The sequence below is a fragment of the Notechis scutatus genome, chromosome 1 (assembly GCF_049901735.1).
Source record: "Notechis scutatus isolate UNSWTSFEM ecotype Mainland chromosome 1, rNotScu1.2, whole genome shotgun sequence".
In the NCBI taxonomy this organism is placed as follows: Eukaryota; Metazoa; Chordata; class Lepidosauria; order Squamata; family Elapidae; genus Notechis; species Notechis scutatus.
In genome coordinates, this window is record NC_142009.1 from 197,299,927 (window position 1) to 197,313,714 (window position 13,788).

The 13,788-nt window shown below is 36.0% G+C and overlaps 1 protein-coding gene across 9 annotated transcripts in view; it reads left to right on the top strand.

Moving 5' to 3' along the window:
• Positions 1 to 13,788, top strand: part of WDSUB1 (WD repeat, sterile alpha motif and U-box domain containing 1) — a 40,405-nt gene that overhangs the window by 6,555 nt on the left and 20,062 nt on the right. For all 9 annotated transcript variants that reach the window (XM_087949937.1, XM_087949939.1, XM_087949933.1 and 6 more), the window contains exons 6-10: positions 271 to 304; positions 3,049 to 3,089; positions 3,254 to 3,360; positions 4,963 to 5,142; positions 7,579 to 7,719. In XM_087949937.1, coding sequence (XP_087806063.1) covers positions 271 to 304; positions 3,049 to 3,089; positions 3,254 to 3,360; positions 4,963 to 5,142; positions 7,579 to 7,719 — 503 coding nt within the window. The remainder of the gene's footprint in view (positions 1 to 270; positions 305 to 3,048; positions 3,090 to 3,253; positions 3,361 to 4,962; positions 5,143 to 7,578; positions 7,720 to 13,788) is intronic.

The window sequence follows — 13,788 nt, forward strand, 5'->3', positions numbered from 1 at the left end:
CTTAATTATTGGATTCTCAGCTTTTAAAATGTTCAACATATTATTTTGATGGTTCTAATTCTTCTGGATTTCTTTTCATTCCCTTTGAGTTGCAAAGGAGGTTATTGGAAAGTTAACTATTCATAATAATCACTGCACTCTAGTACTGAGCTTTTTGCTCACTGTTTGCTGTTCATATTATTCTGATTCTTGTATGATTGAAACCTTTTTTTAACTAATCAAGGATGAGTACTGATGCAGTTATGATATATCATCTTTTTTTCTTGTTAGGTCTGTGGACAAAACTGTAATGATTTTTGAAACTGTAAGTATTTAAGTATTTAAGAGGGCAAGCCCTCGTTATACAAGGATAACAATATATTAACATTCTGTTAGTAGGCATTGCAAAAATTGCTTATTTGGTAACTCTTATTTTTATTTTATTCTATTTTAAATTGTAAAAAGTTCAGCAAAAGTTTTCTATACTTGTAAGCCTAGTCATAAGTACCCCACACTTTTATAGGAGTTGGGCAACTAAACCTTCCTATAATAAGTATCCAAACTCATATTGTTTAATTCATGTTTTTTAAGTAGCATACAAACTGAACTTTATGAATCAATATTGTTCCTGATTTTTCAGGTGTAGATTTTATCTGACCCCATTACATTGTCATTTACATTTCTTTCTACGGTGAATAAGTCCTGGTTTCAGGTTTTTATGTCTGAAAGAAAAGAAAAAAAATGCAGTTTTAAGCCCTCTGATCAATTTCATGTTTTGGGTTTTCTTAATCATTGTACTATGTCTTGTCCCAGCAATCCATCAGAAAATATAGATCAGAGTTACAGAAATTAAATATCTCCCACTATCATTATTTTCATTGCTAGTCACTTGTCTTCTGTATTTTTCCTTTCCTTTCTGATCCTCTTCTGTGGACTGGAAGGATGGAATTATATGAACTTAGCTTCTTGAGTAAGTTCATAGAAACATAAAACAGCAGAGAAATTTGGTAATTAAAAAAAATAGATAAATACTTTCTGAGAGTTGAAAGTTGCCATAAGGAACTTGACTCCTATCATTTACAAATGCCAAACTAGTGTGTTTCATGATAAGCTATGTAGGCCAGGTATTTGCTTTAGCCTTTTTTTCCCTTTGAATCTATTATTCCAAAGAATTATTTGTAAAAAAATATTTAGAATATTTATATGTCACTTGTTCGCATTACAGTTCCAAGTAGTTTACAGGGTGTAGAAAAAAAGTTTCCCTTCTTGACAACCAGAAAATGTTCTACTTCATTAAAAATTATATCTTTAATTAAAAATGAAATAAGAAGATGGATTATATCCAAGATCAACTATCTGGCAGCGGATAAATTTCATCAGCCATTTACCAAAATTGATTTAGGGGGCTGCAACTTTCTAATGCAGATGGGAAAAAAAATTTGGGGAGAGGAGACAAAGGCATTTTTAATATCCAATGTACTGTTAATGTGGAAAAGATTGCAGTCTCAACTGAAACATGACTCTGATATTTTTTCTCCATGTACTTTTTGGTCACTTAGAGGAATATATCTATCTTTAAATGGTACAGAAGTTTTACTCACTGTTAGTCCAAATGTCTTTGAAAGTTAAAAATAGAAAATGGGGATTTGATATACACAATAGCAGGGTAGATTCTTTGGCTTTGTAGAAACAAGCAGATAGCAAGTTCTATAAGCAGTTATGTGATAGTGAATATACAATGAAATATTGTACAGTACACAACTGCTTATACAACTTGCTATCTGCCCATCACTGGTCTTTACAAAGCCAAAGAATCTGCCTTGCTATTTGGTATATCAAATGATGATGTGCTTGCTATCTGTTTGTAAGTTTTTATTGCAAGCTTGTTTTTTATACAATCATGGGGAATTTTAATAGTTAATTTTGGAATATTTCTCTAGTATTTTTGAGGTTAATTTGAGTACTGTATGTATAATACTTCAATGTCTTACTTTAGATAAATGTTAGAAAAAATTATGAATTGCAAAAATAATAAGAAAGACTTTTATGGTACCTTAGGAATGAGCAAAATTATTATTGGAAACTATAAACTGACACTAGTGCTTTAAAAAATAGCTTTTTCAATGGAAGAACAATGTTTGTGAAGGGTAGCATCTCGTGGTGAAGAAGCTAACTACAGGATTTGTTATCCACTTAACTTGGGTGGCAGCATAATGAATTCTAGTCACATTTATGTTACTTTTTAATATTTTTGAAGAATGTAGTAATCCATAATCCTAAATAATCTTCAAAAATATATATAAACATTGGGTAGTGGTTTTTTCAAAAATATTCTGTAAGAATGTCCCAAAAGTGCTTTTTCAGGAGGCAACTGGACTTTCTGGTTTTTTTTTCTTTCCCTTCTCATCCAAGAAGCTTCTTCAGCTCTGACTAGATGGTGGGGAATGGAAGGATTTATATTCCTTGCAGACAGCTGGTCATTTGCATCCTTTTAGAGGGTCTCTGAAGCACCTGGAGGTTTATCTGTCCCCTCAGGGTCACCTGAGTAGTGCTCCTGTAGTGTTCCTGTAGTCTGCAGTTCTTTCCTCTGGAAATCCATTTTTACTCCCACACCATTCAAAGGGTGTTCATCCCAAACTGTATAGCTAAAAGTTTGTCGAGATTCTCAGTCATCCAGGTCCTGGTTGTTCCAAAGGGGCTTTTTCAGGAGGCAACTGGACTTTTGTTTTTTTCCTTTTGAAGACATTTCACTTCTTATCCGCAAAGCTTCTTCAGCTCTGGCAGGATAGTGGGGAATGGAAGAATTTATACTCCTTGCAGACAGATGGTCATTTGCTTCCTTTTAGGACATTCTGCAAGAATATTTTTCCTGTAAGCCCAGTTGAGTAAGGGATACCTTTTTCTCTATGTTTGATAATGATCTACTGCAATTTTTAATAGATTCAGTTTCCTGTATTATAGATCTCTCTAAATGTATTATGTACATCTGTACTCTTTGGATGTAAAAATGGTGTGTAAAGTTAGTTGTAAATTCCCTTATTTTTTTATTTGTTTGTTTGGTTTGGACAGAACACTGGGAGCAACCTGCACATTTTGACTCAGCATACCAGGTAGGCCATTGGCATGTATTAGTATATTACTATTTTTATTATTATTATTATTATTATTATTATTATTATTATTATTATTATTATTATTATTATTATTATTATTATTATTATAGGATAGCATTTGAAATGTAACATATATTTATCAAATAACGTGTTATTTCTAGATATGTTACAACTTGTGCCTTTGCACCAGATATGCCATTATTTGCTACCGGTTCAATGGATAAATGTGTCCACATCTGGGAACTGGAATCAGAACAACTTTTCACAGGTCAGTACTAAAACGTTTTTTTCTCCTGCCTTATAAACATTATATCAATTTGTTTTACATCCTTACCACCCAAGTTTAAACCCACATACTTTTATATGTAAAATACTTTCTTGGTTGCCTTTTGTCTCAAGTAAGACTCCAAATAGAAGCCTTATCTAATCCCAAGCCTCAATGAGAAATAATCAATTTGCTTCCAAGAAAAATTCCTATTCCATAATTTTTGAAAGATACAGTTGGAAATCCAGTTGTACTTTTGGATTAAATTGGCCCTCCATTTTTATCCAACCAGCTTAAATCACACATGTCAGTTCATAATATTAATCCAGGATTAAATCATCATGTTATTATATACTTTTCAATGAATATTAGTTTGTTGTACTAGTGGCCAAATCAAGCAACCCAATCAACTATGCAATTATTGTAGCCAACTATCTGAAATAGGCTGAGGCTAGCACCTCACCTGCTCCAACCAATTAATTCCCCCACAAAATATTCTTACTGCTCTACCAATTTCTTATTACTTTTAGTATATAGGCATATCTAAAAGGATTGACACTCATTTGTACTTAAAGAAATTACCCAAGAAAGAACTTGTGTCTGTTTCCTCAATAGAAGCAACAATCAATTTTTGTATCACCCTAGATGATTCTATCTTTACTTATAATCAAAGGCAAGTTATTCTGTTCATCTGAATGTGTTGTTTTTCAGGCTGGCAATTCAGCTTAGTCATTCTTGTCTCTGGCCTCAAAGAGGTCTCGAGCAAGAGTTTTCTATCCTATTAAAATTCAAGGAAAGACACATTTTAATTGTATAATTTTGAACTGTGTACATCAGACTTTTTGATTGTTACTTGGTCTTTTACAAAAACTTTAAAATATCACATAATGAAAGCAGTAAGGCAGTGCATTAACTATAGCAATAGCACTTAGACTTATATCCGCTTTACAGTGCTTTACAGCCCTCTCTAAGTGGTTTATAGAGTCAGCCTATTGCCCCCAACAATCTGGATCCTCATTTTACCTACCTTGGAAGGATGGAAAGCTGAGTCAAGCCTGAGCCTGGTGAGATTTGAACTGCCAAATTGCAGGCAGCCGGCAGTACTGCACTCTAACCACTGTGTCACTGCAGATCCTATAGACTGTCCCTCTCCATTAGTTGAGAAAATGGGATCCTCCAGAAGCTGTACATTGGAAGAAGAGGATAGGGTGACTCATCAATTCACTCTTTCCTTGCTACCCATGGCTTTGTGAATTGTAACGCTGTTCTCAAGTATCTCTCAGCCTTCCAAAAGTACTTTTTTTGGAAACACAGATGGAAAAATTAATCAGGTTAAAAAAAGTAAAAAAAATTAACAGCACAAGGAAATATATGTTGAACATATGTCGGGATCAATACATTAAAAGAAAATAATAAAGAAATATATGTCTTCTAATTATATAGCATATCAAAAAGATTTATGTTACATTGCATTTGCTAAAATCTGATGTAAAAAAGAGGATAAATGTTATATTTGTGCCACCCTTTATACTTGGAGCAATGTTTCAATTATTTCTTTTAATTTGTGTTATTTAGCTATGTGAGTTCATTTTAATCTTTTCTCAGGAAGTCCTCTGATACGGGAATCAAAGATTTCTATTGATAACTGGACAGAAGATGATGTTTCCATTTGGCTTCAAACACATAACTTGCAAGACCTAGTTGAGATTTTTAAAAGAAACAATATTGATGGTAAAGAATTGTTAAATCTTACAAAAGAGAGCTTGACTGATGATTTAAAAATAGGTAAGACCATTGAATGAAATATTTTACATATTATTTAAGCTGAAAATTCTGAACATAATTTATGCAAAACAGCATAGCTATTAGTAACATTAATGGTTTTAGGAATGTTTGCATTTGTCTTACATAGAACAATATGAACATTTAGAAAAATAACAAGTCCAGGTTGTCAAAATATTCCATTCTCATGTGAACCTATGATGTATTTATCAACTGATTGCCATTTAATAAATAATTTTATATAGTTTTTTTGGCATAGAATCCAAGCAACAGGTTTTAGGCCTAAATACTTGATTTCGTAAGCAAGTTATAGAACTTCAGTGCCTTTTCGTATAAAATATACAGATTATTTGACTCTTATAATCAAATACATTCTATTCCTTGATTTTACCCCTTGTCAGATTCTTTTTTTTATTGAAATAATCATACAGGTAATCAAACAATGATTTGATCATACAAACAAGTGAGAATGAGGATTGTATAACAGACTTGGCTTTAACAAGAAATAACATGTTTTAATAGAATTGGTTTACGAATCAAATACATTTGAAAATGAATGATCTTCCTTTTTGTTAGTCTTTTATTCATGTTTACTATTCGTTGTACTACTAGTGAGAACCACAAAGCCATTTCACCAAATGATCTTTCTAAGATTTAAAAATAATTGTTAGTTTCTATAAATAAATATATGATATATATATGTGTGTGTATGTGTATATGTATATTTGAACATTATCTGTGAGTTTCATACACGTAGAAATCACAGATAATTTTCATAATTGTTCCCTTTTGTTCCATGAATTTTGTTGAATATTCAAGGGTGCTGAAGTTGCCAAAGCTTATCAGTTGAGACTAATTAGATAATGCTGATGATAGGCTTATATAAAAATTGAAATCAGTGGGATTGAAGATAGGCTGATCTCTCCCACAAGTGCACCAGCACTCTGTGGAAATATCAACATAATACGTCAGTGTATAGGGACTTTTAATGACACCCCTAAGAATTAATTACTAGTTACAAACAGGAAAATAAGAAGAAACTTGGCAGAGTTGATCATAATGAGATCTGTAATAAAAGGTAGATAAACAAAATGTAAAATACATTAGTTAGCAGAATTTGCTGATCTCCATAATTCTGATAAAGCTAACTGAATAGGAAGAAGGCAGGTGTACCTGCAGGTGTGTGTCATTCCTTCATTGTTTTACCGCACAATATTTCTCAGCCTATAATCGTATATAAATTTGTCTTCCTGATGTTTAACTCGGACTATGACTGCGATTGAAAACAGTTGTGCATGCTCTCTTCATCATGATCACTGTAGAACAGAACTGTTGTTAACTTATTTACTGAGTTTTTCTAATTCCAAAACTTGAATTGTACAGTACTGAAACCTGAAATGCACTTTATTATCATTAAACAACAGGAGATTAAACATTATTCTATATAACTTAGAGCAGGGATGTCAAACTCGCGGCCCACGGGCCACCCCCAGCCCCTTTTTAGTGAAAGGGGGAAAGCCGCACTATGTCACACAACAACAATGTGACGTCATGAGTTTGACTCCCCTGACTTAGAGCATCTTTGACTTTTATTGTTTTATCAACATACAAATTACAAAGAAAAATAAAAATAGGAAATTAAGGGAATGAAAAGAGGGGGAAAGAAAATATGAGATGCAAAGGAAGAAAGAAAAAAGTGTTGACTCACAACTTTTTTTAGCACAGTATTTATTATTCTATATAACTTTACCTAATAATATTACATTCTGTTTCAACATTTCATGTCAATGTTATGTAGAGATAGATTAATTTGAAAACAAGAAAAAATTCTTATTCTTGAAAAATCCTCATTTCCAAATTTGAAATAAATTTACATTGTTTTTTATAAAAATGGAGTCCAGGGCAGCTTAAAAAGCTCTTGATTCTTCAGATAAAGATGATACTTGTAATATTTATTACAGTCATTGACTAGAATTCAATAAGTGAGCAGCAGATGAAACAACATAAAACAGTATTATTTACTACAGGATTACTGATGCAATGTAAATGTATCTGGTTTTTTTCAAACAGCATAACAAAACATGGCCATTTAGAGATACTGTTTGGCCACGTCAAGCCATACATGTTCATGCTTGTTTTCTTGACTATAATTTTTTTCTGTTTATAATGTCTTTCTGTCACTTGAACTAAACGTAAGTAGGCAAAAAAGAACGTATTTTTTTCATTTTATATTGTCCCTATTACAGGTAGCTTTACATAAAACCATTGTTTGAAGTGTTCTCTCTGCAAATTTAAAAGAGAGACATGATTTTAGCTTGTAATATTTAGGAGAATTACATCAAAAAGAAAATCATTTTACATAATTTGTTAACTGTAGGTTGCCTTGTATTATTTTCCAGTTAGATCTAATCACTGAAGTCTCTAATATGACTTTTCCAGAATCTCTAGGTCTTCGCAGTAAAGTTTTGCGTAACATTGAGGAGCTCAGGAATGAGATGAAAGCTGCTTCTCTAGATATTCCTGATGAATTCCTGTGTCCCATAACCAAAGAACTTATGAAAGAGCCAGTGATTGCTGCAGGTAAGCATTCTGAAGATGGCTTAGTTTCATTTATTGTTTTGGTAGAGATTTAGTAATGAAGAGTATGTGTTTATAAAGCAAGTTCTGTATATTCTTTTTCTATCAATCAAAGGCGCAAGAAAACATTTTTAGTTTTAATTATCACCATGTTGATTACATTCGCAGAAACCAATAGAAATGAACCATAGTATAATCATGATACAGTGAAAGTCTATTAGACAATTTGATATACTATATTATATATGATGGAGGATGTGTCCAATAGGTGGCTTTTCTGTGTTCTCATTTGATATGTCCATAATTAGCTGACCAATACTGCATAATGTCCACATTTGTCTTTTCCGAGATGCATGAAGGAGAATCTCATTAAATCTGAAGCAAAATTATGCGAAGCCAAAAACTGGAGCTTTTCTCATACCTGATTATTATCAGTTTTTAGATTTAAAAATACTCTTTGTTCTTTTTAAATGTTGAATTATACAACTTATAACCACAATGGAGCCCAACATTTATGTTGGTCAGTAAGAAATTTGTTAAGTGAGTTTTGCTCCATTTGTCGACTTTTCTTGCCACATTTGTTAAATGATTCACTACAGTTGTTTAATTAGTAACACAGTTGTTAAGTGAACCTGGCTTCCCCATTGACTTTACTTGTCAGAAAGTTGCAACGGGATCACATGACCCCAGAAAACTGCAACCGTCATAAATGTGAGTCAGTCGTCAAGCATCCAGATGTAAATTATGTGACCATGGGGATGCTGTAATGATTGTAAGTGTGAAAAACGATCATAAGTCACTTTTTTCAATGCCATTGTAACTGAATGGTCACTAAGCAAAATGTTGTAAGTCGAGGACTATCTGTATTTTAAATTGACCATTTTGAAAATTCAGGGAGGATTTAATGTTCTCAAATTGATTTCAGTGCCTTTTAATCCCTTATCTGGCCAGCATAATTCAGAGCCTCAGAGACCAATCTATTTGTGGTGGTGTTGAAAATTTCCTGGTTTTAAGAGGTTGTTTGCAAGCTTGCAGTAGAAGTAGTACCACAACTCATGGCAGGGACAGCCAAAGGTTCCCCTTGAATGTTGGCCTTTGCAGTCTGGCTAGAACTCTTGCTTGGTCCCCAAATTTATAAACATTCTTTAAAGTGTTTTTTTTTTAAAGCCTGGATGCTTGGTTTTCACATTTGAGTATGTCATCAAGCCTCAAACCTCCTATTTCAAGGGGGTTTGGATGCGTTTGACTGTTTCATTTAAAATTAAGTCCTTCTTCCCTTCCGTCCTTTTTTCTTTTCCTTTCTTTTTTTCTTTCTTCCAACCCATCTCAGTCAGTGTCTTTGGAAGGCTTACGGTTCAAAAAATATACTTCAATCAAAATAGTAAAGCATTTTAAAATAATAAAACCAATAGGAACAATAATCATAGAATACACCGACACTTCAGACTTACTGTATATACTCGAGTATAAGCCTAGTTTTTCAGCCCAATTTTTGTGCTGAAAAAATCCCCCTCGGCTTATACTCAAGTCAGATTCCCCTCTGAAAAAAAAAATGGTGTGGAGTCGCGGCCTCCGGCGGCAGCGACTCCCAACAGCCCAGCCGGGAAGGGAAAGGCAAAAGCGCGCTTTTCAGCCTTTCCGACCCAAGCCCGAGGCGGCGGGACTGGGCGCGGCGCCGGCGGTAGTGACTCCTGACTCAGGGGGCCTCCGAGGGAGGGGAAGAGAGTGACTCCTGCCTCCCGCTGTCATCATCATCTTCTTCTTTTGGGTTAGTGAATCAATTAAACCTTTCATGATAGTGAGTTCGTTTCCCAAATTAATTATTTTTATTTTTGAAATTTACCAGTAGCTGCTGCATTTCCCACCCTCGGCTTATACTCGAGTCAATAAGTTTTCCCAGTTTTTTTGTGTAAAATTAGGTGCCTCGGCTTATATTCGGGTCGACTTATACTCGAGTATATACGGTAATAGAATTGCATATAATCTGTGGACATATGATTGTCAATTGAACAGTGATAGGTTTGAATAATGGGTGGAGGTTGCTTTAATCATGTAAACAATCTGTCAACCTAGCTTCTTTAAAGCAGCATCCCTCTGGCAAAGGTTCATGGAATGGCTATCATTCTGTTCAGTTCTCCATTATGTATAAAGTTTGTAAAAACATAGAGCTCACGAGAACATAGGAACGTAGTAGGCATTTTGTAAGGGAGCTTACAAATTACAAAGGTGAACTGAGGTAGAAGAGGGGCATTTGGCTGATTTTGTGGCATGGTGTGGATTCTTGGCCCGGGGGTAGATTGCTTGTTTGCTGAGTACATAGTCTGAACTTACAGATGTAGCTGACTCAGTAATCAAGTGACTGCTAGTGGCTGGAACTGCATTTGTCAGCAAGTGGCTACCCCTCAGGCATCATTCCTAGGAAGAGATCAGGCAACAAGGAGTTTGTGACTAGAGTGAGTTAGCCAGCCAGCAACAGCAGCCAATGAACTTTGCTGGGGAAGAACAAGGCAAACTGAGATCTGACAGGGAAAATGAGGAATATTCTGTGATTATCTGCCAGGAATGCACTGTTTATACTAGAGTGGTATCTTAATTGTGCCTATTGCAAATGGAAACTTGTCTTTTTAATGAAGCATAAGGTAAAAGAATTGGAGGACATCTTCTCTTAAGACACATCAGGGAAGTAAAGTCCAGGATTGCTCAGAGCTTTTCATGAAACAGCTGATTTCCAAGGAGGGGAAGGCACAGAATGTTTGGGACCAGGATAGATAAGAAGAGGGCCACAAAGAGGAATGCTGGAGTGAGTACTTGGTGATATCTAGCAAAAAAACAGTGGGCAAACTAGGAATAGGTTTGTCCTCTGGAGCCAGCAGCCAATTTGAACATGTGAAAATGAAAAGCTAGCTACAATTCCTGAGATAATTCAGTTACCCCAGGCTTTCCAAAATAATTGAAAGGACTCTCAACACTGCGTGGATCAACAAAACCAAAAGCTTTTCACTGAGAAACAAAAAAATAGTGTTGGTGTTGATGAAAGGATCACCCTTGCAAGGGTCAGAAGCAGATGTGTGTGGACCAGGCTAGTTATTGTGAGAAGAGTGATGTCTTCTTGGTGCACATATTTAGGACTTCATGGAAACATTACTGTGGCTCATGCATTCATTCTGGTCACTAGCCATTCCTTCTTATGCATAAGGGAACAAATAAAGAAAAGTATAAAAGTGATGTGAGGGGTTATATCAGATAACCAGTCTACTTGCCAAAATGATAATGGGAGTTTTCAATTATCCTAATTTCTACTTGGAATTTTACTCTGCCCAAAGTCAGAAATTTAACAAATTTCTGTCCTCTCTTGCTGATAACCTCATTTGTCTGAAGGTGGAAAGCCACAAGACGATCTGCTGTCCTGGACTTGCCTGCTGAAGGCTTGCATGCCATTTACACATTGTAATGCACGTAACTGGAAAAATGCATCAGATTTGAAATTAAGTTGGATTGCCTCCTATAAGTACACATTTTGATTGTCAGCAGACACAGAGTCGAACTATATTTTGCTTTGTTGACAGAATGAAGCCTTTGACATTCAACCAGATCATTCTTGGGGGATTAATGATCTGGACAAAGCAAAATCCGGATCATTGCAGTTGATTTGTCTTTTGGCCCAGACAAATACACTGAACTGTTAAAGGAGCTGACTTTATTTCTCTCATAGTTCTCTTCCTCTTGTTGCTCTGCACCTACTCAGTGGGCCTGCCCTGCCTTTCCAGCACCATGAGCCTTCTCACCTACTACTCTTGCTTTAAAAATGATTTCTATCGGTGCTTGATATTAAAACAGGATGCTTCATAATTCCTCAGAATATTTGAATAAGTTTCTAAGGATTTAATTTTAGAAATTTGAGAATGATTAATGAATTCTCAGTTTTACAAGTTAAGCATTGCTTTTTTAGCTATTTTATTTTACCCACTGCAGCCTTTGATACCATGCCAAGCTTTATTTTTAAAGGCCCTATGACAGGGTGGGCAACCACGGCCCGCTGGACACATCCGGCCCGTTGGTCATTTTAATACGCCCGCCTCTGAAAAAAAAATATCCCTCTGAAAAAAAAAAATTGGGGCCGCCAAGAGACCAAGCCGCGCGCCAAAAATTGCACACACAACACGGAGCTGGGCAGCTGCTTCCCTGCTAGCAGGGCCAAGGCACCGCCCGGGAACGCCCACTGCTTTCCCAAGCCAGGGCTGGGCGGTGGCGATGTGCCCTGCACCGTGGCCCCCGCCTGGCAGCGGAGAGCTTCTCAGCTGGTCTCCTCCTCCTGGCCATACAGAACAAACAGGCAGAGAAGGAGGAGACCAGCCGGCTGGTTGGGGGAAGCTTTCTGCGCCGAAAGAGGCAGCTACTAATCTCCGGCTTTGCTCCGCTTCTCCAATGGTCCGGCACCACCTGTTCTTCTTGTGGTCAAATTTTAAAAGTGAATGCGGGCCCCCGAGCCAAAAAGTTTGCCCACCCCTGCCCTATGATCTTCAGTAATTAGTTTTGGAAGAACAAAGAACCCAAAATGGGTTGGGAAGTTAAGTTATTTCTGATGAAGTGGGAATTAGGAAGATGTGAACCTCCATATTGGTATCTTCCCATTCTATTAAATCAGCAGGTAAGGTATGCTCCAGGTCCCGTCTGCAATGGCGTGCCATCTGGCGTGCCTACAAAGACTTCATCCTGAAGTTTTCTGGCTTTTCACAGGGCCTTAATGATCTGGTTTTGCCATCAAGCCAGGACTCCTGGTAATATAGGGTGAGGCCAGTTTCTGGTTGTATCAATTGTGGTATGCAGTGAAAGTCTTCTGCTGCTATTTTATGCAATTTATAATTTGGTTATTGATTTTACTCATTTTTAATTGTTAGCTGCCCAGAGTCATGTGTATTGGATTGGTGGCCATATGAAGTTATAACAAATACAAATCTTCCTGAAAAATAACTATTGTAGCTAAGCACAACGGAAATGGAGACCCCAAATTTGAAAGCCCACATTCTTGATGGAAAGCTATATCTGAATGCAGCATGTGCTAAATTATTTCTTTCTTATTTCAAAAGGAAGGTGAGGGAAAGTAGATTACAAATTTCTAAATTCTTTGGAAAGTCTATGGGACTTAAGTAGGCAACATTCCCTACAAAAATTGGCAGTACGTTTATATGCTATTTCTTTTTCTTAGCAGAACTGAATATCGCCCAGTAACGTCACAATTTTGTGCTTCTGTTTTATACATGAAAAGCTTAGGACACAAGGGACTCTGTGTAGCAGTTTTGATTATTCCTTTGACAGCTTTGTGATGAGTTTTTGGAAATTAATTTTAAACTCCAGGATTAAAGTAACAGACTCGGCATACTGAGAATTCTAGCTCACTTATAGCAAACTAGTGAGAGAGTGAGATCCATCAGTAGAAAATGTTTAGTGACACATTTTTATGCCATCTTTTTAATTTCATGAAAATCAGTTATTTCCAGATGAGAAAATATTCATATTGTCTGATGAATGACTGTATGGTATGAGGTTCAGATATATTTGATTGGAATACAGTATTTTAATTCTTGCGCTTTAATTCTTGCAGCGGGGAGGAGGGGGAAGAGGGGATATTTTTGTACTCGCGGGGCTGCAAATGTCAGTGCCTGCTGCTCGCGTGAGTGGGGCTATGAGTGCCTGCATCTGGCTCTTACAAAGTGGGGCTGCGAGCATCAGTGCTCGCTGCTCGCATGAGTGGAGTAGTGCACATGTGCGCTCACTTGCCACTGGCACATCTTAGTTCCTAATGGGCCACAGCCCGGTAGTAGGCCGCAGCCCAGGGGTTGGGTAACCCTGTTCTAAAGCATTAACACAAAGAGAAATTGAGCCTTTTCTATTTCTAAAACCTACATTCTGCCCCACAATAACTATGTAAAATTGAATAATGTTTAAAATACAAGAAAAATATTTTATTTGCAAGTTCCTTCATTATTCCATGCTTATATTCTTATTTGGCATTATTGAGAATGAGTTTTTATCAAATCTTTGCAATCTCAATTTTTTTTTTCAATCCTGCAT